Source organism: Sapajus apella, unplaced genomic scaffold (assembly GCF_009761245.1).
Source record: "Sapajus apella isolate SASKATOON/1434 unplaced genomic scaffold, GSC_monkey_1.0 scaffold213, whole genome shotgun sequence".
Taxonomy (NCBI): domain Eukaryota; kingdom Metazoa; phylum Chordata; class Mammalia; order Primates; family Cebidae; genus Sapajus; species Sapajus apella.
Genome location: NW_022437153.1, coordinates 428,003 through 454,919, shown reverse-complemented (window position 1 = coordinate 454,919; position 26,917 = coordinate 428,003). Strand labels below are relative to the sequence as shown.

At 53.5% G+C, this 26,917-nt stretch overlaps 1 protein-coding gene across 12 annotated transcripts in view; it reads left to right on the top strand.

Annotated features, from left to right (window-relative positions):
- ATP2B2 (ATPase plasma membrane Ca2+ transporting 2) overlaps window positions 1-26,917 on the top strand; it is a 302,597-nt gene that overhangs the window by 260,182 nt on the left and 15,498 nt on the right. For all 12 annotated transcript variants that reach the window (XM_032270594.1, XM_032270601.1, XM_032270600.1 and 9 more), the window contains 9 exons: window positions 7,208-7,449; window positions 8,397-8,631; window positions 16,214-16,393; window positions 16,590-16,677; window positions 20,534-20,640; window positions 21,103-21,294; window positions 23,698-23,911; window positions 25,906-26,117; window positions 26,257-26,364. In XM_032270594.1, the coding sequence (XP_032126485.1) occupies window positions 7,208-7,449; window positions 8,397-8,631; window positions 16,214-16,393; window positions 16,590-16,677; window positions 20,534-20,640; window positions 21,103-21,294; window positions 23,698-23,911; window positions 25,906-26,117; window positions 26,257-26,364 (1,578 nt within the window). The remainder of the gene's footprint in view (window positions 1-7,207; window positions 7,450-8,396; window positions 8,632-16,213; window positions 16,394-16,589; window positions 16,678-20,533; window positions 20,641-21,102; window positions 21,295-23,697; window positions 23,912-25,905; window positions 26,118-26,256; window positions 26,365-26,917) is intronic.

Sequence of the window (26,917 nt, the reverse complement as noted above, 5' to 3'; positions counted from 1 at the left end):
ACTCGGCTCTGGCCATGCCAAGAGGGTCAGAAAGCATGGAAGGCAGCGGAAGGGACTTAGCAGAGCACTGAGGTGGGAGGTGGACTATGGGGTATGCAAAACAGCAGGGACCTGGGTGTTGAATTCAACAAGGGTTTTGCGATTGGTGTTTTGCAAACAGTCTCTCGAAGAAGAGTTTAAAGAAAATCGCCCCAGATGGGGAATTCCAGTTTTTTTAACAGAGCTGTTAGTCCCTGCATCCCAACCCTTCATCCTGATCCTCACACAGTGACATACACACACACACCACACACACCACACATATACCACCTATCATGCACATACAACACACAACACACACCACTCATCACACACATCATGCAAACACACAGCACATACTACCTACCACACACATCACACAAACACATCACATACACCACCTACCACACACATACAACACACAACACACATATAATACATACCATATACATAAAACACTACTCATCACACACATTACACACATCACACATACAACACATACCCAACATTCACCACATACCACACATACACCACCCATCATGCACATTCAACATACAACACCACGCAAACACACAACACACATACACCATCTACCACACAACACACATCACATGAACACAACACACATATACCACCTACCACACATACAACACACACCACACACATACCACATCACACACACCACACATACAACACAACACACACACCACCTACCACACACATACAACACACACCACATATAAAAAACACACCATCACACACACCACACATACAACACATACACAACACACCACATGTATAACACACACCACACACATATGCCACCTACCATGAACATGCAACATACACCACACACACCACTCACTATTCATACCACACATACAATACACACACAATACTCACCACACACACATCACACACACCATACATGTAACACAACACACACAACACTCATATCACACATCACTCATCACATACAACACACATACACGACCTACCACGCACATAACAACACACACTACCCACACGAAATACGTATACCACTCATCACACACATAACAAACCTATACCACATTCCATGCACACAAAACACACCACACACACAACACACCACACACAACATACACACGCCATCACCACACACAATACACATCACACACACCACTTACCACACACACAACACACAGATCACACATGCCATGCACATATAACACACACCACTCATCACACACAAACACAATACCACACGCATACAACGTACACCATACACACCACTTATCACACATACTACACAGCACATATATACCACCTTTCACCCACATCAAACACACAACACATGTACATCACCTACTATGCACATACAACACACACATGCCAAACATGTCATATATATGCACACACCACACACAGACAAGTACACTACACATATACACACACCACAACACATACACAACAGACACACACCCCATGCATCTCTCACACACATACTCACGTGTGCGCACACACACACTGCACTGGTGAGCTGGGGAAGCCTAGGAGTCTGCTCTCCAGAAGTGCAGCACCTCTGCGTTCCAGGAGGTTTCTGTCGTCCTGGACACCCACACCCACCTCCTGCCCTCCCCACCTCTGGGGAAAAGCCCAGGGCTCGCTGGCCCTGCACAGCCACCTGATTCTCCTCAAAAGGCAGGCCTTTAGAGGACCATTCTGGGGACCAAGTTCTGCCAAAAAGCTCGTCCTACCTGGCGTCCTGTTGGCAGCACCCACACACAAACACAAAATTATTCATTGATCCATTGGACCAATGTTCACTGGCGGCCCATGGCACTGGTGGGGCATGGGTGTGGGGATGAATGAGGCAAACTGCCCTGCCCTGGTGACTCTGAGCCAGTGGTGTCGGCCAGGGGAGAGGCAGGCTTCTGGGAGACATGCTCTGTGGGCTCAGGGCCCAGGCCCCCTGTGTCAGCTCCTAGCTAGCTAGACCCTGCCTTGATGTGCAGCCTCACCTCTCCCAGCGTCAGCTGTGCACAACTGTAAAATGGGAGGAAGAGCAGCCCCTGCCTCATACACAGCTGTGAGCCTGTGATTAGGTGATACATGTGAGAGCACAGTAGAGTGACGAGCGCAGAGCAGGCATTTGGGGAAACGGGCATGGCTGCAGCTGCTAAGGTTGGGCTTCCAGGCATCAGGGGAGGCTTCACTGCTGATGCCTGTCCTTTAAAGGATGCAGGCTGGGTCACCAGAGACAGCCAATTATCATAAAGTTGTTTTCTAATAGCCTCTTAGAAAAATCATCACATTGCATTTACTGCAGTTTACCGTGCCATGGGGTTTGTTTGGAAGCTATTTTGTTTGTTTTTGAGACAAAGTCTTGCTCTGACTCCCAGGCTGGAGTGCAGTGGCATGATCTCAGCTCACTGCAACCTCCACCTCCCAGGTTTGTGCGATTCTCCTGCCTCAGCTTCCCGAATAGCTGGGATTACAGGTGCCTGCCACCACGCCCAGCTAATTTTTATATTTTTAGTAGAGATGGGATTTTGACTCCCAACCTCAAGTGATCTGCCCGCCTCAGCTTCTCAAAGTGCTGGGGTTACAGGTGCGAGCCACTGTACTCGGCCTGTTTGGGAGCTTTTTAAGTTATGTTTTTATTTTAAAAATTTGCATAAAATACCATAAAATTTACAAACTTGACCATTTTTAAGTGTATGATAGTATTAAGTACATTCACATTGTTGTACAAATCCTCTCCGGAACTCATTTCAGGTTGCAAAACTAAAACTCCATACCTATTAAATGGTAAGTTTCCATTCCCCTCTCCTCCCACATCTGGCACCCACCATTGGACTTCCTGTCTGTAAATCTGACTGTTCCAGCAGCTCATATGAGTGGAGTTACACAGTTTTGTCCTTTTGTGACTGGTTTATTTCGTTAGCATAATGTTCTCATGATTCCTTCATGCTGTAGCATGTGTCAGAATTTACTGTATGTTTAAATCGCGTTTTGTTTAGCCATTTATCTGTTGACGGACACTTAGGCTGTGTCCACCTCTTAGACTTTGTGATTAATGCTGCTTTGAACATAGGTATACAAATATTTCTTTGAGTCTTGGTTTTCAGTTATTTGGGGCATATTCCCCAGAATCAGACTTTCTGGGTCATATAGTAATTTCATGTTTAATTTTTTGAGGAACTACCATACTGTTTTCCATAGTGGCTGTACCATTTGATATTTCCACCAATAGGGTACAGAGGTTCCTGTTTCTCCGCATCCTTACCAATATGATTTTTTGTTTTTTGTTTTTTTTTTTGATAGTAGCCATGCTAATGGGTGATACGTGCTATGGTTTTTCTTAATCCCATTTTTGCAAATGTTGTTCATAATTTGTTCTCTTCAAATCATCATTCATTGATCTTAGCTCCATTCACTTCCCAGCATCCCAAAACAAGAGCATGAATTGTCCTTTCAAAAGTCTGACCATGGCTGCACCCAGCATTCCCTAAGGGCCCAACACCATGCAGAGAAATGTGCTGGACAAAGCTGGAACTGGAATCAGGGGTTTGGGGCAGCCCCAGGCTTGGCGCTCCACAGGTCTGTGACTAGGAGCAAGTCACAGACCAAGGCCTGTTCTCTGTCCCTCAAAACGGGAACAATACCAATGCCTTAACTCCCTTACAGAGTTGGAGCCCTGGAGATAAAAAGGCTCGTGGAAATTCTACAGCGAGAGCAAAACTTCTGTGTTTGTCAGGATTTTTAAAAGCCAAAAGAGAAAAGGGGAGGGTCCCTAATTCTTAGTAATGCATGTAGGCGATTTCAGAGCTGGAGTTCATGGAAACAAATTGAATTACGGAGGAGGCAGCTCTGCCGTTTGCAACCACGGATTGTTTGAAATCCTTTTAGAGGAAAATTAAAATATTTCACAGAGAGTAATAAAATGCTGAGTGTTTTGCAGGCATGACTGCTCAGCTCTCTTGGGCAAATAAGTAATTAGGCATTTTTATTTAAGTCCTCAGTGTCATCATTTTCTTTCATTAGTAGAGGGAGAAAAAGCTGTTATGAAAAATACACAAAACTCTGGAAATCAACAGAAAGTTAATTATAAAACTGCGAATATATATATGTTTTATATATATATATATATATAGAGAGAGAGAGAGAGAGAGAGCGCACAATAACAGCATACTGCAGGAAGAGAAGATGTTAGAACTTATTTTCCCAAACTTCAAACATGGGAAGCTGTGTCAAATATTCCTCTGCTTCTAAGTAAAAGCCTATCAAAGAGCTTGGGAGTGGGGCTTCTTCCAAGGCACGGGATGCCTTCAGTCAGTATGGCCATAGGAGCCGGGGAGGTGCTGTGAGCCTCACTCCCTATCCACGGCCCCCATACCATCCACTGAGGGACCTGCAGTTCCTCCTCACTCTACCCTCCCTCACCACGTCCACTTTAAGGAAAGGGTTATTTCTCTGAGCCAGAAAGCATGTGTTCCAGCCTCCCCTTTTTACAGATGAGGACCTGGTTTAGGTTCAAAGGCTCTTTTTCTCCTGTGCATCCCCAGGTCTCCGGGCCACTGCATGTCGATGCCTGTATCCCCCGACATGAATCGGGTCTGCTTCTTGGCCCGAGCCCTAGCTGCAGAAGAGGGGAGAACAGGCCAGGGATACGTCCAGTTGCTGACAGAGGGTCCGCCCTGTCCCTGCACAGCCAGTCTGTGCTGGTGTCTTCTTGAGTTCACCTTCTTCCTGTGTGGGCTGCTCTTTTGGGTGATATGAGAGATACTGACGACAAGCATGCAGAGGGCTCCTTGTGAGGTTCGTCTGGTACTTCAGGGGGACGCAGGTGTGTTCATAGCTATTTCTTCTTCAGAATCTCTTTAGAGTTTGGGTTTATCTCTGATGTTTTTCACCACCCCTGAAGCCACCTCCACCTGCGTCACCCATATGAATTTTCTTTAAGTGGCATGAGTGGGTGTGTGTATTGGGGCGTGGGGGGCTGCACATGGGAACCGCCTACAAAATCTGCATTTCCACAACCTCCTGTGAATCCCGCGTCAGTGCCCATATGGAGGCGTCTCATCTTTACCATTAACCATTAACCTTTGTCTTCCCCATCACTGTGGCCTGCGTTGAGCCATCTAGCAAATTGTTAATAAGCATCTGCCATGTGCTGGGCTTCCCACTGACCCTGAGAACCCAGAGAGGAATAGAATGCAGGGGAAGACAGCAGACACATGAGGCAGTTTTCAAAAACAAGCTGATATTTGAGCTGGCCCTTAAAAGATAAGAGGGGGTTTGCCTGGCATGGAAGGGAGAGGGACCCACCCGGGAGGAACAGCAGAGGCAAAGGTACAATGGCATGAAACAGCCCGTGTTTGGCCGCCGTGTGAGGAAGTGACAGGTGCTGGGGAGAGGCAGGTGGTGCTCTGGGAGTCTCCAGGGCAGGAGCTAATGGTGTTACACAGCCCCGCGGTGGGCACAGGGCCAGCATGAAGCAGGTGCCAAAGAGTATGTGTCTAATGTGTGAGGGGGAGAAGGAAATGAGGGAGGGACTCAGGGAAGGGATAAGTCATTGCAGAGTGTTCATATCATGGCGTCTGTAGAGCAGTTAAAGAGGAACACACTAGGCCATAAAGATGAACGAATCTCAAAAACAGAATGGTACAGCCGGGCACAGTTATGGTCAGGTGCAACAGTTCACACCTGTAATCCCAGTACTTTGGGAGGCCAAGGCAGGCGGATTAGTTGAGGTCAGGGATTTGAGACCCGCCGGGCCAACATGGTGAAACCCCACCTCTACTAAAAATATAAACATTAGCTAAGCGTGATGGCACATACTGGTAATTCCAAACTCAGGAGGTCAAGGTGGGAGAATCGCTTGAACCCAGGAGGAAGAGGTTGCAGTGAGCCAAGATCGCACCACTGCACTCCAGCCTGGGCAACAGAGTGAAACTCCACCTCAAAATAAAAAAGACACACGCACAATGTTACGTGAGAAAAGCAGGTTGCAGAAAAGCGTGTACAGTCTCCTGGCAGGAAGCGTGCCACATGCGGAACAGCACCACACAGCCGCACAGACTCTCATTAGGTGAAACTGCATCAACTTGCCCATATTTGACCATTTTTGACATTCAAAAATGGCAGTTTTCGTTGGTTCAACCTGATTGAAATCACAAGGGACAGTCTGTCTGTCCCATAGAATACCACTCAGCAATCAAAAGGAACAGATTATCAGCACATGCAGCAGCTTGCCTGGATCTCAAGGGGATTCTGCTGAGCAAAGCAGCCAAGCTCCGAAAGCTACAGACTGTATGATTCCATTTATATAACAGGCTGGAAATGATAAAAGTGTGAAAACGGGGAAGAGGTAAGTGGTTGCCACGGCCAGAGAGTGGGGAGAGAGACAGGTGAGCATTGCTTTAAAAACAGGGCAGTACAAGGACCCTTGTGATGAACTGTCCCGAATCTTGACAGTGGCGGTGGCCACATTAACCCACATGTGGTGCCATTGCATAGGAAATACACATGCGCGCGCACACACACATACACGCGCGCCCGTGCCTGTAAAGCCGGTGAAATCTCAACAAGGTCAGCTTCCTTGTGTCAGCATCCCCATCTCAGCTGTGGTACTTGTATTAATACTAAGGTGACAGCATTGGGGGAGTCTGGATGAAGGGTGTACAGCATCTCTGTGCATTGTCTCATTGCATGCAAATTACAATTATCTCAGAATTAACAGTCAAATACACACGCAGTAATGATTAATGTCAAATTTAAGACAGGTTGTTTCTGGGACAAGGTATGAATTATGCATATGGGGAGAGGTTTGCAGAGGGGATTCAACTGTATCTGTAATGTTCTACTTCTTAGAAAAATCTGAGGCAGATATGGCATAATGCTAAGATGCTGCAAAGCTGGATGGTAGACACATAACTGTTACAACATTCTCTTTTTTATGTTTGAAATAATTCATAATTTTTTTAAAAAGCTAATCTTGCTTCACTCCTTTCATCTGGAGCCAGGACTGGACCTGGGATGCAGAGCCCTGAGGGTGCAGGGGATGGGCCAAGGACTCCCTCAGGGTTCAGCCGGCAGCCCAGAGATCACCTGGTGGCAACCCAGAACCTCGGTGGCAGCCAGGGCAGGAGCTCCCCTGCCACAGGCTCCACCAGGTCCCAGCCGCTCATGCCTCTCTCCACAGCCCCCAGAGAAGGAGGGCGCCCTGCCTCGGCAGGTGGGCAACAAGACGGAATGTGGCCTGCTGGGCTTTGTGCTGGACCTGAAGCAGGACTACGAGCCTGTGCGCAGCCAGATGCCAGAGGAGAAGCTGTACAAAGTATACACCTTCAACTCCGTGCGCAAGTCCATGAGCACCGTCATCAAGCTGCCCGACGAGAGCTTCCGCATGTACAGCAAGGGGGCTTCTGAGATCGTGCTCAAGAAGTAAGCACTGGCAGGGCGCTGGGCTGAGGGCTGTGCCTTGGTGCAGGGCACTGGGGATGTCAGGGTCATACAGCATGGCCGCCATCCAGGCCAGGCCCAGCAGTCGGCCCAGCTGGAGTGGCCGTCTAGCACCCAGAGCCACAGAGGGCCCTGCCCAAGGTCATCCAGCAAGACTCACCTTCAGTTCCACGCCCCTTGCCCGCTGTGTTTTCCATTATATCCTCTCAAACATTTCTTTAGCCAGAGTCCTCCCACTCCTCCACCCTAAGCCACTGGTTCATCAGGAAGTTCTACCCATTATCACACTTAGGTCTCTCTTATTTCACTTCCTTTAGCATAGAGTTGGTTGATGGTAGCCATTTTCATCATTAGCCACACTCCTCTGACTCCAGAAAAGTGCTGGAAATAAGCTTAGTGGACTAAACAAATCCTTTCTCCTCTCTGGCCTCAGTTTCCCCACTTGTACACTGAGGGGATTGGTGTAGCCCCCAGTGGTTCTTAACCCTAACTACACATTGGAATCACTCCGAGGAGTATTTAAAAAAAAAAATTGATTCACCCCAGACAAATTGAACTGGAACCTCTGGGGCAAGGCTCACACATGGATATTTATTAAAGGCTCCCCCAAGCAATTCTAATGTGCAGGCAGTGTCAAGAACTGCTAGCCTGGGTTGTAAGTGCTTGGTAAACCATTTCGGCTGTGGGAATGTTACTTCAGATGAATCTTGTGAACATGTAACACATCAAAGTGGGGCTGCACTTGCTGAGTGGCCTGGGCAGAAATTGCAGGATGGATGCCTGATTTCACCCTGCCTGGGAGATGGACTGGATGGGCACTGCATGACCAGCCACAGCCAGCGGGGCATCACTAGGGTGGGGAGGCAGACTTCGAGCCGTTCAGAAGGAGCATTCCCTGGGCTCCCCATCTCCCTTCCATCTTCCCACAGGTGCTGCAAAATCCTCAACGGGGCGGGAGAGCCCCGTGTCTTCCGGCCCCGCGACCGGGATGAGATGGTAAAGAAGGTGATTGAGCCCATGGCTTGCGACGGGCTCCGCACTATCTGCGTGGCCTACCGCGACTTCCCCAGCAGCCCTGAGCCGGACTGGGACAACGAGAATGACATCCTCAACGACCTCACCTGCATCTGCGTGGTGGGCATCGAGGACCCCGTGCGACCAGAGGTAGGCCCCGGGGCCAGCCAGCTCAGGGGAACGAGGCCAGCCACCTGGGTGACCTGGAATAAGTCACTTCACCTCTCTGAGCCTCCGTTTCCACACAGCGCCCATGGGGATCTCCTTCCCCAATCCTCATAAGAGGATCGTCCGTGAGAAACGGTGTAGACCACAGTGTAGACCACACATGGCATGGGTCAGCCAGAAGGACACAGAACCCGCAGGCTGCCAGCAGGCATTGCTCTGTCATGGGGGCAGTCCTCAAGCTGTCCACCCAGCCACCACGAGCTCTTCCCTCTGGTCCCCCAAGGGACAGGTGTAGGGACTGCCCTGCCTTAGAAAGCTCTTGCCCTGCAGGAGCCAGGATCTCTTGTAACAAATCTACAAGCCTGGATTCCAGGGTCCCTGCAGAGGACACACCCAATAGCAAAGGTCATTGCTCTCAGGAAAACCTGAAGTGTGGTGTCCCTGTCGGTATGTATAGTTCTCCCAGTGCAGATGCAGTTTCGCAGCCAGTGTGCCCTAGCAATCTGGCCTAGGAACACAGCTGAGTCTACCTTTATCAGGGTTCTGGGAGAACAGAGCTAGAAAGTTAACTGAAGGGAAGGGGGCTGACAGCACCCACTTCACAAAGATCAAGGGAGGTGATACCTATCAGTACACCTAGTGGGGTGCTCAGCACACAGTAGGTCTTTAGCCTCCTTTAGCTGAATCTGCACCTGGGTGGGAAAGGCCAAGAGCTCAATGCTGGAGCTTCCAGGGTCAGGGGAGGATAGGATGTGTGGTCTGTGGGGCCGCCCAGGCTGAAGAGAGGCTGTGGGGAGCACAGGAAGCCGTCCTGAATCTCCAAAACACTGCATGGGTGGGCAGAGTGAGTCAGCTCACACTGCCAGGCCCCAGGGGAGCACCCAGGGCATGAGGCAAGGTGCAGGAGGAGCCAGCTTCCGCATCCTCCCAGGATTCACTCAGCTGCTGGGTCCAGACCGGATGCCCTGGCCAGGCCTGGCTGGGTCCGGATTGGCCTTGGCTGTAAGATTTAGTGCTGATGCTTTGCGGGCCCACCTCCTCCACTCCTCGGTGGACCTACCCTGACACTGGTCTCTGGGGGTCTCTGGCCATTCCCTACTCCTCTCTGAACCTCAGTGTCCCTTTCTTTAAAGTAAAAGGGATAGACAAGATGCCCTCCAAGTGGCCCTGATGTTGTAAAACTCTGCGTTCCAAAGAAAAATGAAACCAGGTTACAGGCATGGACTTTGACATTTTAGGCAGCAGGGAGCAGGGTCAAAGTGTGAGCTCAGACATCAGACAGATCTGTGATCCTGAGTGACCGCATACCTGGCTGTGTGACGTTGGACCAGTTACATAACTTCCCTGAGCCTCATCTACATACTGGGCATAATAATGGTATCACAAACACCCCCTCCGGGGTATTATGAAGGCTCAGATTATGCATCTAAAGCAACAAGCAGAGCATCTGGCACCAGATAAGTGGCCCACATCCATGGGTCTCCTTCCTTCATCCCCTCTCCAGTGGATTTTGTTACCCTAAATCCAGGGACATAACAGCCCTCGACACACAGCCCGGCCTACCAAAGGTGTTCCATGAGTGTTTGTGGAATGAATGAATGAGAATGAATGGGACTGGAACCCCAATCTTCCACACGTGTCTAATCCTCCTATCCTATCTCTCTCTCTCCCTCTCTCTCTCTCTCACACACACACACACGCACACACACACGCACACGCACACACCCTCCTGTGGGGGTGTCATTATGGCCTCCACACTCCTATCAAGATCCTAAAACAGCAAAGACAATTAATGCCCCTGGAGCTTGGCAGTGAAGCCCACACGTGCTTTTCTGCACGCCTCTCTCTCCATGGACAGACAGGCCGTTTATCAGCCTCCCTGTGGACACCCACTCATTACCAGCTGCTAATGGGTTCAGGCCTCGCTGTGATGTGTTATCTCCTTACTGAAATCTCTTCGTGCTTGTGCAGCACTCGAGGTTGGCCTGCCCACACCCTGTGGCTCCCCTGTCCTTCCCAACCCCGCAGTTCCCCCACCCCTCCAGAGCTCCTGGCTCACCACCTTGCCTTGGAAGCATCCCTTAGGTGAACGGAAGACAGCAGCAGACACAAACTGTTATTTGATCATGACCCACAATAAGAAATGTATTTTATGTCATGACTCAGTGAACACACACACTTCACCAAAACAAGAGTTTCACAAAATAATAGGATGCACTTAACTATTGTCTCTTCTTCTGTTTCTTTATTTCTTTTTTAAAATGTTGGTCACCACCCACTAAAATTTCACGTCACTAACAGGGCATGACTTGAGGCTTGAGTGGCTGATCTAGTGCAAACACCTTTCCCAACAAACCCCGATTTGCAGAAGAAAACACTGAGGCAAAGGGGGACGGTGATGTGCCCAAAGTGACTGGTGAACCCAGATCAGAACAGGTATTCTGCCTCCCTGCCTCAGGGCCTTTGCCTGGTTGCCAAAAAAAAAGGAAAGGACAAGTAGTTCCAAGTCAAGAGGATAAGCAGATGAGGACAAGGACGAGCGCTCCCCATGCCCAGGGCCTGAGGGGCAGAGCTGCTCTCTTGACAGCGTGGTCATCCAGAGAAGTTGGCTGCAGGCACAGACTCTGGGAAAGGGAGACCTGGAACCAACCTCCAACCTCCAGCTTGGCCGCTAACAAGCCACTTCCCTCTGTGAGCCTCGGTGTTTTCATCTGTGAAATGGGAGGTCGGCCCAGGTGCCCCTTGGGTCCCTCCCAAGCTCCGACATCCCCAGAGAGAGAGCTAGTTGACTGGAAGACTTAACCTCACATCTTTCTCCACTTCCTTCAGTCAGGGCGTCTGCGTGGTCCGCCCTCTCTCCTGTTGGCCCACCCCTGGGGTGTCTACATAGGAATCATAAACCATTTCACAGCAGTCACTCACTCAAGTGATGCAGCAGACTCGAGGGACGTGGGTTCTAATTCTGCCCCTGCCATTCCCTCACAGACGGCCTCAGTTTCCCTACCTGAAAACTGAGAGAATCAGACTGTCCAGCATTCACAGTGAGGGCACAGCAGGGCTGCAGGTGACACCACTTGCCAGCATAAAAGCTCAGACCTGCTGATTCCTCATCTCCACGTGGGGTGGGAGGGATCAGGACCCAAGGAGGCATGTGGATAAGGTTTTGTTTATTTGTCTGTTTTTTAGGTAGGTCATTCCTGCCCCCTCTAGCTTCCTGGTTCCCACCTCAGAGGCAGCCACTATCCCCATTTTGGGGGGCGACCTTCAGGGAACATGTGTGCCTATGGTGGCTGTGCTTTTTGTCAAGCTCTCCTGGGCTCTGTCCTCCTGGACTCAACCCTTTATACAGAATTCTTTGTTACCCTCCATAAATCTCATACATGAACTTCCCGCCTGGTGCCTCCAGCCTAGCAGGCTCAGCCAGAGGGTAACCCTCAGCCCGGACCATCTCTAGGGTCCTACAGACACGCTAAGATTCATTTTACAACTGCAAAAAAACAATCTCTATCCCCCTTGCTTTCCCTGACTTGCTTACCTCCCTTGCTTTCCCTTCTCCCACATTGCCTCCCTCCCAGGAGAAGACTAAAGACCAGAGCAGATCAAACACCCTTGCCAAAACACCCCACCGTCGGCCCTTACAGCGGGTGCGTTTTCCAAGGCTGATTGAAGCCAGTGCCGATAAAGCCATCAGGAGAGCAGCGGTCTGGGATTTGCCGGGTTATCCGGGGGTGTTTGAAGCCCTCAGAGTCACCGACAACGGCTGTCACCAGAAACAACAGATGTTTAAAAGCCTTTATTTAATGAAAACAGGAAGCGCCCATTTCCTGGCTGCTTTTCCTCAGTGAGAAATATCTAGGATAATTTTAGCGAAAGAAGTCATTTTTTCCCAAACTTATTTATTTATTTTTTATTTCACAGCAATTTTATTGATGTGGGAAGCATATTTCAACCAGATCGATGCCTCTGGGGGTTGAGTCTTAATCATCTCTGGATCCTCAGTGTCCAGAGCAGTTAGATGCTCCAGAGCTGTTTGTCCAATTAGTGAATGAGTGAGCCACAAAATTAAGTCCTGAGAGCAGCTTAAGGAGACATTCCATTGGGTTGCAAGAATCAGGAATGGCTTCGTGAATAGAGAGCATTTCACTTACGAGATGGGAAGACTTGACACATAGAGGCTAAGGGAGGGAGGGCTCTCCAGGCCTCAGAGGGGACATCACAGGCAGGGCAAGAAGGTGGGAAGGGATGCGGAGGGGCTGCAGCCTCGAGAATGCCCTGTTGCATTTATGAGAGGAAGGGAGCTTGAAAAAGGCGTGCCATGTGCTCATCCTGTGCTTGGGCTGTTTGTGCCGTCACAGAGTTCCCCCCAGCCTTGCTGAAGGGTTGGATACTATTGTACCCTTTTTACAGATGAGGAAACCGGGCTCATGTGAGACCCTAGAGCAGAGCCCAGCACAGACTTGTGGTCCCCAAGCCCTCTCCCCACTGCACAGAGGAAAGGATAGGGTCTGCAAAAATTAGCCTCCTTTTTCTCATGAAGCCAGCTTGCTTAGAGAGGCCTAGAAGATAGTCTTTCTAAAATGCAGCCCCAGTCACCTCATTCCTGGCTCAGAACTTCCCACAGTTCCCAGTGCCTGAAGGAGCATATCCCTGGTCCAACACCTTCTGCCCCTCTCCAACTTCATGGACTCCAGTCCCTGCCCCACATCCTCCCTCAGCCTCAGCCCCTCCAGATCACCTGCAGCATGGCCCTCAGGCCCATTCACACCTCAGGCCTTCTCTGCCAGTGCAGAGTGGGCAATTCTCTGTGGCCAGGGTTAATCTGTGTTCATCTGTGTAGCCTGAGCCCCCTGGCACAATACCAGGAACTAGAGCCTCAGTTGGCAGCTCAAACATCGCCTCCTCCAGGAAGCCCTCCTTGATTTCTCCTCCCCACCCACTTTCTTCTAAAGTAATAGCGCTCTCTGTGCTCACTTTAGTAGCACATATGCTCAGTAGCACAAAACCCCCTTCTGTGTTCCCAGAGCCTTTTGTATAGGTCTGTGCCAAAGACCCTGCCTCCAAACAGTACAGGTCTGATTCAGGGTAATGCTCTGTTATCTGAAAAAAATAAAGGTCATGTAAAAGAATCAGCTAGACTTGTTCCACAGTGGAGCAGTGAGCATTAGAGGGAGGGAGTGCGCTGTCATCAGGGGTGTGCAAGCAGAGGCTGACCAGCCCATCTGTTGAGGACATCTGGGAACAGACCTAGGCAATGAGCAGAGGGTCAGAGTCAGTGACCCAAAGTCCTTTCCACCTCCAAGACCTCCAGCATCTTTGAAACCAGCAGCCTGAATTCCTCCTTTTAGAGACAGGAGCCAGATAAGGTCTGTGTTCCCAGGAAGCAGCACCTCCTTCTGTTCTTAGGGGCAGGAGACAGCAGGGGGCCACAGCCCAGGTTACAGCCGCCATGAGTGTATTAGTAACTTATGTAAACAGGATCTTGGACACTGCACATCCCCACTCCCTGCAGCTCTGTAAAAATGAGGTCACGTTTGCTTATGTGATTAGCTGCTGTAGCACGAGGCAGAGGCCTGGCTCACGTGGCCCGCAAACCCTGAGTGGGCACTGGAAGGCTTCTCCCCAGGCCCTGGAAATAAGCCCCAGAGGAGGCTGGTGGTCAGCTGGCCCTGTTCTAACCCTTCAACAACAGGGAGATCACTACCTGCCACCACAGAGCCAGTCTCTTAGGCAACTCCAGTAGCTAGAGAGGCCTCCTTACAGGGACCCTGCCCTCCCCGACATCCATTCCTCATGCCACAAGACAGCCACGCTCAGAAGTACGTGTTTCCTCTTGAAGGCGTGAGGGTGGAGCCCCTGAAAGAGAGCAGCCCTACAGCCTGACACTCAGACAGGTCACTGGTGGCCAGGGTAGGGGAAGAGAGGCTAGGCCAGAGGCATGGTGACCAGAGGCAGGCTGGGCAGTGACCCAGCGTGAGACAACAGTGGTGGCGACTGAAGGAGTGGCGGCTGCTGTGGATGGAGTGGACACAGGCCAGATATTCAAGGCCAGTCCTTGTTCTTCCCATTGCTGAGGGCAGAAAGGTGGCCCCGGGCAGGAGCTGTGCCAATCAGGCTTGGCCCCCCCTTCTCACTCTGTACTAGTTTTCTAGGGCTGCTGTAACAGTCACACAAACTGAGTGGCTCAAACAACAGCAGTTCGTTGTCTCACGGTCCTGGAGGCTGGACGTCTGTCCGAGACCAAGGTGTCAGCAGGCCTGGTTCTTTCTAATGGCGGTAGGGAGGCGCTGTCCCTGCCTCTCTCCCAGCTTCCAGTGGCTTACTGGCCATCTTTGGCTTCCTTGTAGTGGAGAGGCAGCACCCGGATTTCTGCCTGGCGTCTCCTTTGCATGTCTTTGTGTCCAGATTTCCTCTTTATAAGGACTCCAGTCCTGTTGGATTAGGGCTTACCCTGATGAGCTCATTTTAACTGGATTACCTCTATAATGACCCTATCTCCAAGCAAGGTCACATTCACAGGTACTGGGGCTTAGGGCTCCAGTCTGTGTTTTGGGAGGAATACAACTCAATCAGTAGTTTTCCAACTCCCTTTGCCGTGGCTTGGTGGGTGGATGCTGGAATTCGCTCCTGGTCACTGTGGGGTGTGCAGGGAGGGAACGTTGGACTAAGGGCTTCCAGGCTGGAGATTCTAATGTGCCGTGGTCTTAAACAACTGGATTTTCTGTCCTTGACATGTTCTCTTGCACTGAAAGATGTTCTGCAGCAAATATTTTATTATTCGTCACTGCCCTCGAGTAAGAATCACTCATTCCATTGATTTCTGTTGTGTATAAAGGGCTACCGCAGCTCCAGGCTGATTTCCACAGGGAACCCTCAGCTCTGCTCAGGGCCAGCTGCTGGGGTGAGGCGGGGCCAGGCAGCCCTGTGGCTTCTGATTGGCTGGCTGTGATCTAGCCTGATTGTCCCAGACATTCATCTGTCATTACAGTCAGAGAGGGCAGGACCTATCCTTATTATTGCAGAGAAATGGTATATTTTACATGAAGCATAATCCTTTATAAATATTCTAAACTTGTGTCACATTCTGTAAGTAAAATGCCCCCAAATGCAGAAGTCCCCCCAAGAAACTGAAAATACACAAATGGATTTGTCAAGTTTGCAGGAACTGTGTATGTGGATGAGGCAAGGACAAGTTCACGTGCTTACCTGGGGCCAGATCTGAGGAGGTGTTCGTGGAAGTCTTTCCAAAGTCTTCGCCCAGGTCAAGACAGCCAATGGTTCTGTCTCCAGATGGACTATCATGGTCAATAGGTGGTGGCCACTGGGACTCTGTGGTGCGAACCACATCAGGGTTTAATCAAAGGATGTGTGATCAATTAACAATGTCTGCCATGGGCACAGGAAGGGATGCTGTGGCCCATGTGCCATGTGTGCCATCAGTATCTCCTAGTCATCTAGTCCCCTTTCAATAGAGCGGCCTGTGAGAAGGGCTCCTCTGGAAGCCATGAAGATGGGGGGGCCTGCCTGAGGTGGTGCCCTCCCCCATAGCCCCTGCCCTCCTGCCCAGGTCCCAGAAGCCATCCGCAAGTGCCAGCGGGCAGGCATCACAGTCCGCATGGTCACTGGCGACAATATCAACACGGCTCGGGCCATCGCCATCAAGTGTGGCATCATCCACCCTGGGGAGGACTTTCTGTGCCTCGAGGGCAAGGAGTTCAACAGGAGGATCCGCAACGAGAAGGGGGAGGTGCGTGTCCCAGAGTAGCGTCCTCAGGGGCGCGCGCATAGATGGAGGCTGGGAGGCGGGGTGCTGCATGATTGTACAGAAGCTAGCCGGTGTGCTGCTGAGAGCCCAGTAACTCTGGGCATGTCCCCTCCCTTCTCCAGGCCTCAGTTTCTCTCCCCGACCCCACCGACCTGCCCCCTTCCCCATCCCTCTCCAGATTGAGCAGGAGCGAATTGACAAGATCTGGCCAAAGCTGCGGGTGCTGGCTCGCTCCTCCCCCACGGACAAGCATACCCTGGTTAAAGGTAAGACTTGGGTGGGCACGGGCGATCCTGAAGCCCAGCAGCAGGCCAGAAGCTGGGCCCTCCTCTCCTGGCACTTGCTGCTTCTTCCCAGGCAGGAAGGGCCCCTCACCCCAGACTCTCCACATCTGGGCACAGCCTTATGTCACCCCCTTTTCAGCCCTGGGAGCCTGCAAGGGGTCAGAAGTCTTCTCTCTGGGCCTCCAACTCCCCTAGGAAGCAATGGACCTGGGTATGTGTGGGGTCACCCACGCACCTGTTCTATGTGGCCAGTGCAGCGCCTTTTTCAATGATGAATTTGAAATACTACGCAGATCTTGCTCTCTCACCTTTTACACAGTCCTTACTGCTGCTCGTCCGACACTCAGCCTACTTTGCTCGTTCTCAGTCTGGTCTCAGAGCTTACAAGTTTGAGTCTCTTAGTCTGCTGGTCCCTGAGGCCCTCAACCAACATTTGTGACCAAGACCCCAGGGATGAGCTCTCCTGGGGATAGCCACCTGAGAGATGAGACCAAAAGCAAAAGTCTTGCTCCTCCCTCCGGAGGGAGAGTGCACCACTCACTGAGCCTAGGTGGCCAGGTGCTGGGCACTCTTTATTTTTATTTTTTTTTATTTTATTTGAGACAGGGTCTCCCTCTGTCACCCAGGCTAGAGTACAGTGGTGCGATCACTGCTCACTGCAGCCTCAAACTCCTAGGCTCAAGCAATCCTCCTGCCTCAGCCTCCCAAGTAGCTAGCACTACAGGTATATGTCAACGTGCCTGGTTAATTTTTTAAAATTCTTTATAGAGACAAGTTATCACTATATTGCCCAGGCTGGTCTCGAACTCCTGGCCTCAAGCAATCCTCCCGCCTTGGCCTCCCAAAGTGCTGGGACTACAGGCAGGAGCCACTACGCCCAGCCAACTGTGCATTTTTAGAGTCACACGGTCCTGGCTTTGCCATTGACCTGCTCTGTGGCCTTGGGCAAATCCCACTCTGGGACTCAGTTTCCTCATTTGTAAAATAGCTATGGGAGCAGGTATCCAGCGGAGATCGGCCCTAAAACATCCTGCATTCCTCTTTCAAAGGTGCTGCCCAACGACATTAATGGAAGCAGATCTGGCCTGGGGAGAGAAACCCAGAACTTTAGAGCCACAAGGGAGCAGAAGGCCCCCAACGATCCCTATTCCTTCACTCATTCTCTCCATGACCGTTTACTGAGGCCCTGCTAGGTGCCAGCCCTGCTCAGGGCAGGCATGGTCCTGCCCACATGGAATTCCTGGGCCAGGTTGCATGCAGCAGGCATTGAATAAGTGGTCCCTGCATAGAGCAAAAGGCTGCACTGCTGGCAGGGGGGCTCTGGGCCCGACACTGGCCTCTAACTCGGACTAGGGAGGCTGTAGGTCACAGGCCATGGAAGGTGGATGGGCTCCAGGGTTGGTGGGGCCTGTGCTTGGGGCAAGGCAGGGAACTGCTCTGCAAAGGGCTAGAGGCAGAGATCCCTAGGTGCCTTCAAGGACCTGGGCCAGGACCTCGGGGCGGGAGAGGGAAGCTACAGGAGACTGGAGAAGGTGCGGGGGCGGCAGATCCTGCAGGGACCCCCTCCCACGAGCACCTGCCATGGCCTGTACCCTGTCACCAGGAGGGTTTCAAGGGTAGAAGCGTCGCTTTAGAAAACTAAGCCTGCAGTGCAGAGCATTTCCTGGCAGCGGGGGGACCAGCAGGCTTGTCCCCTCAAGAGTTGTCACCTGCCCTCAGTGGCGACACCTCAAGTGGAGCTGCCAGGTGCAGGTCTGGGAAAGTGTGGGTGGTGGAGGGGTCTGAGCTGGGCGGGGGGTTTGGATGTCATGGAGGGATGAGGAGCAGAAGGGTCTGGGACCCCCTCAGTCTACACCTGTTGGAGTAGAGAGTTGGACATTGAGCCAGTAGGGAAAGCAGGCCTGACACAGAGTCCTGGGTGGCACATGTGGGTGGGGAGACAGGAGCTGCAGAACCCAAGAGCTGCCTGAGTGATGGTGGAGGCTGAGAACCTACCAGAGGAGACCAAGGGGCAGAGGCTAGAGGGGCAGGGGGACGGCCAGGAGGGAGTGGAGCGGGGAAGACAAGGAAGGAGGCCTGTGGAGGAGGAAGGTGTGGCCCACGGTGGGAATAGCTGCTGAGAGGTCTGCGGGACAGAACAGAAATGTGACCATAGGAGGTGACCACAGGAAGGCCCTGGTGACTGCTGCACACAGGCCACCCCAAGACTGGAGTCAGGGAGGGGGTCTGGGGAGAGGTTTCCGCCCAGCTTTCCACACAGCTCGGGCCATGCAAAGGTCCGTGCTGCTCGGGAACCACAGGGCGGAAATTTGACCCCCCCCCCTGCCTTGGAGGAGCCCCCAGGCTGACTGAGGGAACTGTGGAGACTCAGGCCTAACGTGCCCAGTGGACAAGCTCAGAGAGTCTGAGTCCGGGACAGGGGAACTGCGGGCTCGATGCCAGCTGGGCGGGAGCAGCCCAGGACGATTCCCAGAACACACAGCACTGCAGCTGGGCCTGAAAGAGGGGAGAGCTGCAGAGAGCACTGGGGGACATGTGCCCCAAGTCGTGGAACTCCGCCCCTCATTCCAGCTGCCGCTGTCTGCTAGGCACAGACCAGAGAGATGCACAAGGACGGAGCAGCACATAGAGTTACAGGGGCCTGATTACGGTGGGCAGGGGTCCTCAGAGGGTTAGAAAGGCTTCTTGGGAAAAGCAGCATCTGAGCCAAAAATGCAGTACAGGTGGGTGACAGGAGTACCTCTAGCGGAGGAAGCAGCCTACGCAGAGACGGGGTCAGTGGGGGCCAGCTCTGTGGGACTGCAAGCACTGATCGGGGGTGGCCAGGGGATGAGAGGAGAGGTCAGGGTGTGGGTGAGGCCTGGTCAAGAGGACTTCATAAGTGGAGCTGAGAACATGGATGTTATCCTGAGGCCAAGCAGAATGATGTTCTAGGGGAGGGGACTGGTTCAGATATGGGTGTTAGATCCTGGACTTGCTGTGGGGAAGTAGGTTGGAAGGGGAGCCCGGAGTCAGTGAGAGGAAACTCAGTGATGCTGGTGGCAGAGGATGGGGACAGAGAGAAAAGGAAGGGTTTCGGTGGGATTTTGGAGCCAGAATTGTTAGGTCTTGGTGATACATGTGATGTGCAGAATGAAAGAGAGATGCATGGAAGCTGACACAAATTCCTGACCTGCCCACGGACATCCCTGCTTGTGAGCCCCATGAATGAGGAGTCCCACAAACTCTGCAGGTCCTCACCCATGACCTCCTTCACCCATCCTGTTCCACCGGCCCCAGCTCAGTGACTAGGGCGCATGTCATCTATTCATTTTGTTCACTGCTGAATGTTTTATTGAAGATGAATGTCTGGAGAGAGGTCAGGGTCAGAATGGTGGGGCGGAGGTCACTGGCAAATGGCAAAGCCAAGGCCTCCACGACAAGCCTGGACTCCCCAGGGAGAAGGTGCTGGCTAGTGGCGTTGGGAGGAACAGACGGTGGGGTCCTGCTGAAACGCTGGGAGCCTGCAGAGGCAGAATGGGCCCTGAGCACAGTTAGAGGATGCAGTGTTTCTGGTTAGGGTGGGTGCCAATGTGGCCAGCAAAGAGGGTGCTGGAGAGATGAGTAGGGCCCGGGCCACGGGGGGCCCCAAGCTGGCACCGGCCCAATAAGGAGCCCAGTGCATGCTGCTGGCAGCTGTAGGCCAGCCTGGAGCTGGGAAGAGCCTGGACAGAGGGGGCAGCTGGGCAGGGACCAGAGAGGAAGCCATGCCCAGCCAGGCCCCTCCGAGGGCCATGGCTGGCCGGGGCTGCCCCCTCTCTGAGTGGCCCAGGGCCTGAGCACACTCCCGCTCCCACAGGCATCATTGACAGCACACACACCGAGCAGCGGCAGGTGGTGGCCGTGACAGGGGACGGGACCAACGATGGGCCTGCACTCAAGAAGGCCGACGTGGGCTTCGCCATGGTAGGAGCGGCCCGCAGAGGGCCTGGGTGGTGGGGCTGGGGAGACTGGGCTACACGGCCTTGGGCTGGCTGCTTGGGGCTCCCAGTTCACTCGGCCCACCTGCCATCCGCCACATGTGCCCACTGTTCTCAAGGCTCAGCCTGGCCCTGAGGTCTTCCTGGAAAGGCATGGGATGCTCCTTGCTCTGGGGGAGCTGTGTGAAGGGGGGCAGTTGCAGGTTAAGGAAGAAGGGAACAGAGCCGGAAAGGGGGCCAGGGTGAGGCTTCCCGAGGGAGAAGGAGGCTGGGTCTGTGAGGAGCACGAAGAGCGGGGTGTCCCTGTATGGTCTGGCTGTGCTGAGTCCACTGGGTGTGTGTACTGGGGAGTTGCGTAGCTGAGGATGTGGAGGGGTGAGGATGGCGATGCTAGAAGTGGTCAACTCCCCTGGCCACCCCACCCAGCTTGCTGTCCGTGTCCCTACAGGGCATCGCAGGCACTGACGTGGCCAAGGAGGCCTCAGACATCATCCTTACCGATGACAATTTCAGCAGCATCGTCAAGGCAGTGATGTGGGGCCGCAACGTCTACGACAGCATCTCCAAGTTCTTGCAGTTCCAGCTCACAGTCAACGTGGTGGCCGTGATTGTGGCCTTCACAGGTGCCTGCATCACGCAGGTGGGTCCTCAGGAGGCCATACCAAAGCCCAGGGGAGGCAGAGACCCCCAAAGAGGCTCGGAGCCCTTAGGGTAATCCACATCAGAACAGCCGGGGATGAGGTACCCATCGATGGAGAGCCTGCTAGGGCCACAAACTGCATCGAAGAGCTCAGGTGCAGGCACTGGCCCCAGGGGAATTGAGGACATGAGGCTCAGAGAGGTGGCATGACTTGTTCAAGGTCGCCCAGCAAATGGGAGCTGTCAGGCTCACAGCCTGGCCCTCACTGCAGGAGGCAGGAGAGGGAATCCTCAAGAGAAGGCAGGGTCCTTGGCCACCAGGAGGGCAGAGGGAGGCAGGGGCAGGCCAGGGCCCAAGGGGGATCAGGCAGCGGGGTGAAAACAAAGAGCCAGTGAGGGCCTGGCTCTGGGCTGGAGCTCGGAGTACCTTCGGAGGTGCGGGGTGGGGACAGCCAGAGGGAGTCGGGGGGGTCGCTCACTGGGAGTGTTACAGAGGAGTCTGGTCAGATGCCACGACGGGGTCTCGAGCAGCCGCACGCACTGAGCCTGGCAGGCAGGCCCAGGATGTCTGCAGACTCACTGCTTCTTCGTCGCAGCTCCACGAGGTGGGAACTGTGAAGATCCCATTTTACAGAGACAGAAACTGAGGCTCAGAGGATAAACTGGCCAGGGACCTGCCATTGACCTTGCAGCCTCCTGTTACCTCGCCTGGCTGCCTCCCCACAGGGGCTAACCAGCCCAGCCGGGGAGGCGAGGATGGGTCTCCCTTAGCCCCAGTGGATCCCCGAGGCCCAGCCCTCCCAGGAGCCACCTGGGCAGACAAGCCCCTACCCGCAGCAGTCCCCAGAGGCCCAGAGTGCAGCACTGCCCCAAGAGCTGTGTGGCTCTGGAACACTGCTCCCCTCTCTGTTGCTTCCTGATCTGGGGGAATATAGGTGGCAGCTCCAGCTACCCCAGCCCAGAGCCTCAGTGCCTTGGGAGGGTGGCTGGGGGCTTCCTTTTGCTCAGACGGGCCCTCTTTCCTGGTCTGTGGATGAGATGCTCCCTCTAGCGGCAGCTTGAGGGACACTACCAGGGCAGCAGCAACCTGGAGACCAGAAAGGTCCTGATGCCAGACAGGAAACTGAGGTTCTGAGACAACTGTCAGCCTGAGGTCTTCGATTGAGTTGGTGGCAAGCCATGTCCTCAAGGAGGACAGGCACGCTTGACCCCGAGGCATATGGAATCAGAGAAGGCCTGGGGTAGGGAGGCCGGGGCAGGGGGAGCAAGGCTGAGGCAGGGAGGAGGCGGGAGAAAGGGCCAGGAACAGGGGCTGTGATGACACCTGGGAGGTGCTGAGTGGAAGGGATGCAGGCATATGGGGCTTTGGGAGAGTACAGAGGTGGGAAGAGTAATCAGTTCGGGCTGTTGAGCTAACAGGCTCTGGGGGCTTCCTGGAGGAGGTGTTCCACAGGCCTCTAGGTGGATGTGGCTAAAGCCACAGGGAGAGGAGAATGGGGCTAAGGCAGGAACACAGAGTTAGGAGGAGGGGAGGACGACAACCAGGAGACTGAGGTCAGGACTGCGAATGGGAGGCAGTGGCCTGGTCCCGGGGCGAGGTCAGGGACATGAGGCGGAGAGGAGGTCCTGCAACTCATGACACGGGACGTGCTGGTGACATTGGAGGGGGGCATTCTGGAGGTGTGGAGGGACCAAAGTCTGGCTGCTGTGGACAAGACGTGTGGGGGTGTGAGGAAGGATGGGAATAGCAGACCCAGCTCCACTCAGCCAGAGACAGGCCTGGAAGGGTCCCTCCCAGAACCTGGACAGCGGTGACCTACAAGGAGTGAGGTCCTTGACAAGTTTTAGCTGCTTCTGCTATTCCTTATTTGTCAACATTTCCTACCTTGAAATGTATTCATTTTTAAGTCATAGATACGCACAATGATTTTTTAAGGTAAGGTGGGATGATAAGAGGGGAGGATAAATTGAGGGCAAGGGATGGGCATTGTTGGTAGGAGAGCCCGAGGGGGAAGAGGCAGCAGGGTGGAGGGCGCAGGAGCCCACACCGGAGGTGGTGGGAATGGTCTTGTCCTCAACCAAGAGAGACCCCTCCTCAGGGGCTGGGGGTAAGGGGGAAGATGGTGAGATGCAGCTGAATTTACCAAAAGGCGGGGAGCTGGTGGTGATTGGGCCTGCGGGGGACTCAACTTCCCCTGGTGGGGAAGATGGGGCTGAGGTGGGCGGGTCTGCATGTTCTCCAGAGAGGGTGTCAGAGAATGGCTCCATGCCTGTTGGGGAGCCAAGGGGCAGTTCAGCCTCCAGCCTCTAGCAAGAGCCTGTGGGCACCACACGATGAGCCCGCCCAGCACTTCACAGCGGCAGGTGGACGAGAAAGTGACAGCTTTCTCCCGCCCGTCCCCAGGACTCCCCTCTGAAGGCCGTGCAGATGCTCTGGGTGAACCTCATCATGGACACGTTTGCCTCACTGGCACTGGCCACTGAGCCGCCCACGGAGACCCTGCTGCTGAGGAAGCCGTACGGCCGTAACAAGCCGCTCATCTCCAGGACCATGATGAAGAACATCCTGGGTCACGCTGTCTACCAGCTCGCCCTCATCTTCACGCTGCTCTTTGTTGGTGAGCGCCTCGCCCACCCACACCTCTCCCAGGCGGGGCCACTGCCTTCCGGGTGCACCATGGCTCCCACCAAGCATTCTGGAGTCACAACCCCTCTTGTTTTGCTAGTGGGGAAACTGAGGCCCAGGGAGGCAAGTAAGTTGCCCAAAGTCACACCAGCAAGTCATGAACAGGACCTGACCCTGTCCCAGCTCTGGCTGACCCCAAAGCCATCAGTGGCTTTCTCCACTGGTGACAGATCCCAGCACCAAGTACACACTGTGCAAGGCCCTGTCTGGTGCTGAAGTACTGCATGGCAGCCCCGGAGTCTCCTGAGGTTGTGGGGGGGTGACTCGTCCCTTCTGAGACCCATTCCAGTGCCTTATCCTGGCCCCGTGGAAGGGACCCTCAGCGAGGCTTCCTGGGAAAGGCACACATGCCCACACCACCACCGATTCTCACAATGCTTCCGCTTGGGCTGCCTGGTTGGGTCTTCCACTCAGTGAGGCAAGCGCATTGGCTCCACTCCACCTTACAATCGAGGGCACCAAGGCTCAGAGAGTTGAGGTGATTTGCCCAAGGGCACACAGCCAGACTGATGAAAAGACACAGAACCAGGACTGGCTGGGGCTAAGACTGGCCTGGTTTCCACAGATGCTTCAGAGGCAATCCCAGTAAAGCTACCCCCAGGTCACAGGTGAAGAAACAGAGGCCCAGAGAGGGGAAGGGTCTGGCCCACAGTCCCACGTGGAGTCGGGGCCAGTGCTCCCCTTACAGGAGCCTCCTAGAGCTGGCCTTTCACTCATCCCCAGAGCCCAGAGTGTGACGGAGTGGGACATGGATCCTATTCCTCAAAAGCAGTCACCTTTTATACATTTTGAAAGTAGTGTGTTGTCGGGACACATTTTACTGTTGTAACACTTATCATGAAAAGGCTTAGAGGAAGCCATCTATATGCAGAACTAGAAGAGACTCAGAGGAAGAGAAGAGATGGGAGAGGAGAGGAGGGCAGGGGTCCCGGTCGGCTTGCTGGCTTGGCCACTTGGGCAGCACCTGCCCTGGGTTGTCTTGGGACATCACCCAGAAAACTCCACAAGCCGTCTGGCACCACTTTACTCAGCCATGCAAAAAGACATAGGACTTGGCTGGGCGCAGTGGCTCACGCCTGGAATCCTAGCATTTTGGGACGCTGAGGCGGGCAGATCACTTGAGGTCAGGAGTTCGAGACCAGCCTGGCCAACATGGAGAAACCCCATCTCTACCATGGTGGTGAGCACCTGTAGTCCCAGCTACTTGGGAGGCTGAGGCAGGAGAATCGCTTGAACCCAGGAGGCAGAGGTTGCAGTGAGCTGAGATCGCGCCACTGTACTCCGGCCTGGCAACAGCGAGACTCCATCTCAAAAACAAAGCAAAGCAAAAAGGATGCAGGACTGCATCACACACGCCATCAGCGGCATCTACACAGCAGTGCCCCGCCATGTGATAGCTCAGGTGTTAGAATGAAGCCACTGGGAGGGTCCGGAGCCAGCCTGGCCCAGAAACCCTGGGCTCCATATAGTAATTGGCACCTCCAGTAACAGCCCCATGAGCGTGCAGAGGTCTCAGCAAGGGACATGCTTGAGTACAAGCAGCAGCACTCTCGGGGCGGCGCGGAGCCCCCACAGGTATCCTGTCCTTACAGTCCAGAATCAGTTTGCCAGTCTCGGGTCACTTTTTACAAGCATGTCACCCAGTTACACGGCTGGCCATTCACCTTTATCAGGTTTCCACAGCAAAAGTGGAAGACAGTTCCCCAAGGCCTTTCTCCCCCAGAGGAGAAAAGGTTTTGCCGAAACTTTGCTCCTGCTCTCTGACCAGCCAACAGCGCGGCCACCTGGCCCCCAGTGTCCAAGCATGCCTTGGTGTCTTGGGGACGCACCTCGCTGCTCAGAAGAGGCCCCCACGAAGGGCCAGGCATCTCCCCCGTGATGCCCCCGCCGCTGCCTCCAGCCCAGCCCTGCCCTCTCACTTGGCAGGCGAGAAGATGTTCCAGATTGACAGCGGGAGGAATGCACCCCTGCACTCGCCGCCCTCAGAACACTACACCATCATCTTCAACACCTTCGTCATGATGCAGCTCTTCAACGAGATCAACGCCCGCAAGATCCACGGCGAGCGCAATGTCTTTGACGGCATCTTCCGGAACCCCATCTTCTGCACCATCGTGCTGGGCACCTTTGCCATCCAGGTAGTAAGGCCCCCACCCTAACCAGGCCTGGGGTGGGTAGCAAGCAGCCGGAGCCCCTGGGCAGGGCTCTGAGAGCCCAGCCCTCTGTGCTGACCCCTGACAGCCTCTCTCTCTCTCTCTGCTCCCCTCTGACCTCCAGATAGTGATCGTGCAGTTTGGAGGGAAGCCATTCAGCTGCTCTCCACTACAGCTGGATCAGTGGATGTGGTGCATATTCATTGGGTTAGGAGAGCTTGTTTGGGGTCAGGTAAGTTCCTGGTAGGTCACAGGAGGTGCCTCTTAGCAGGGCAAGGGAGACAGCACTGGATGGAGAAACCAGGACCCCCAGAAACGGGCTGCCAGACCCCGGGCAAGGCCCTCCCTGTCTCTGGACATCTGAGCAAGGGGGCTTGTCCCAGGTCCCATACTGGTCCTGTGGGTACCACTGCTCTGATTTTTCCTTTATCTACCACTGCTCCTGTTGTTTATGTAATATTTTCTCTCGATCACATCAGTTTTTTTTAACTTAAATTTGTTTTAAAAGGCAACATCATATTACCAAGACAACTGGAAAATCAGTATCACTTGTTATAAATGGAAGCTAGCAAAAACATTAATGTAATAAGAATGATTTATTAAACTCTAGCTAGGAGCCGTGGCCTTCCAGGGATTCAAGGCTGAAGTAGCTTGTTAGGAAGGGAGACGATTCAGTGGTCTGCAGGCGCTGGTGGCCCGCTGGTGTCAATCAGGGTCCTTTGCAGCATTCAGAGAGATCACTAGCGGGACATACTCTGCCACATTGCAGTGTTATTCAGTGCTGT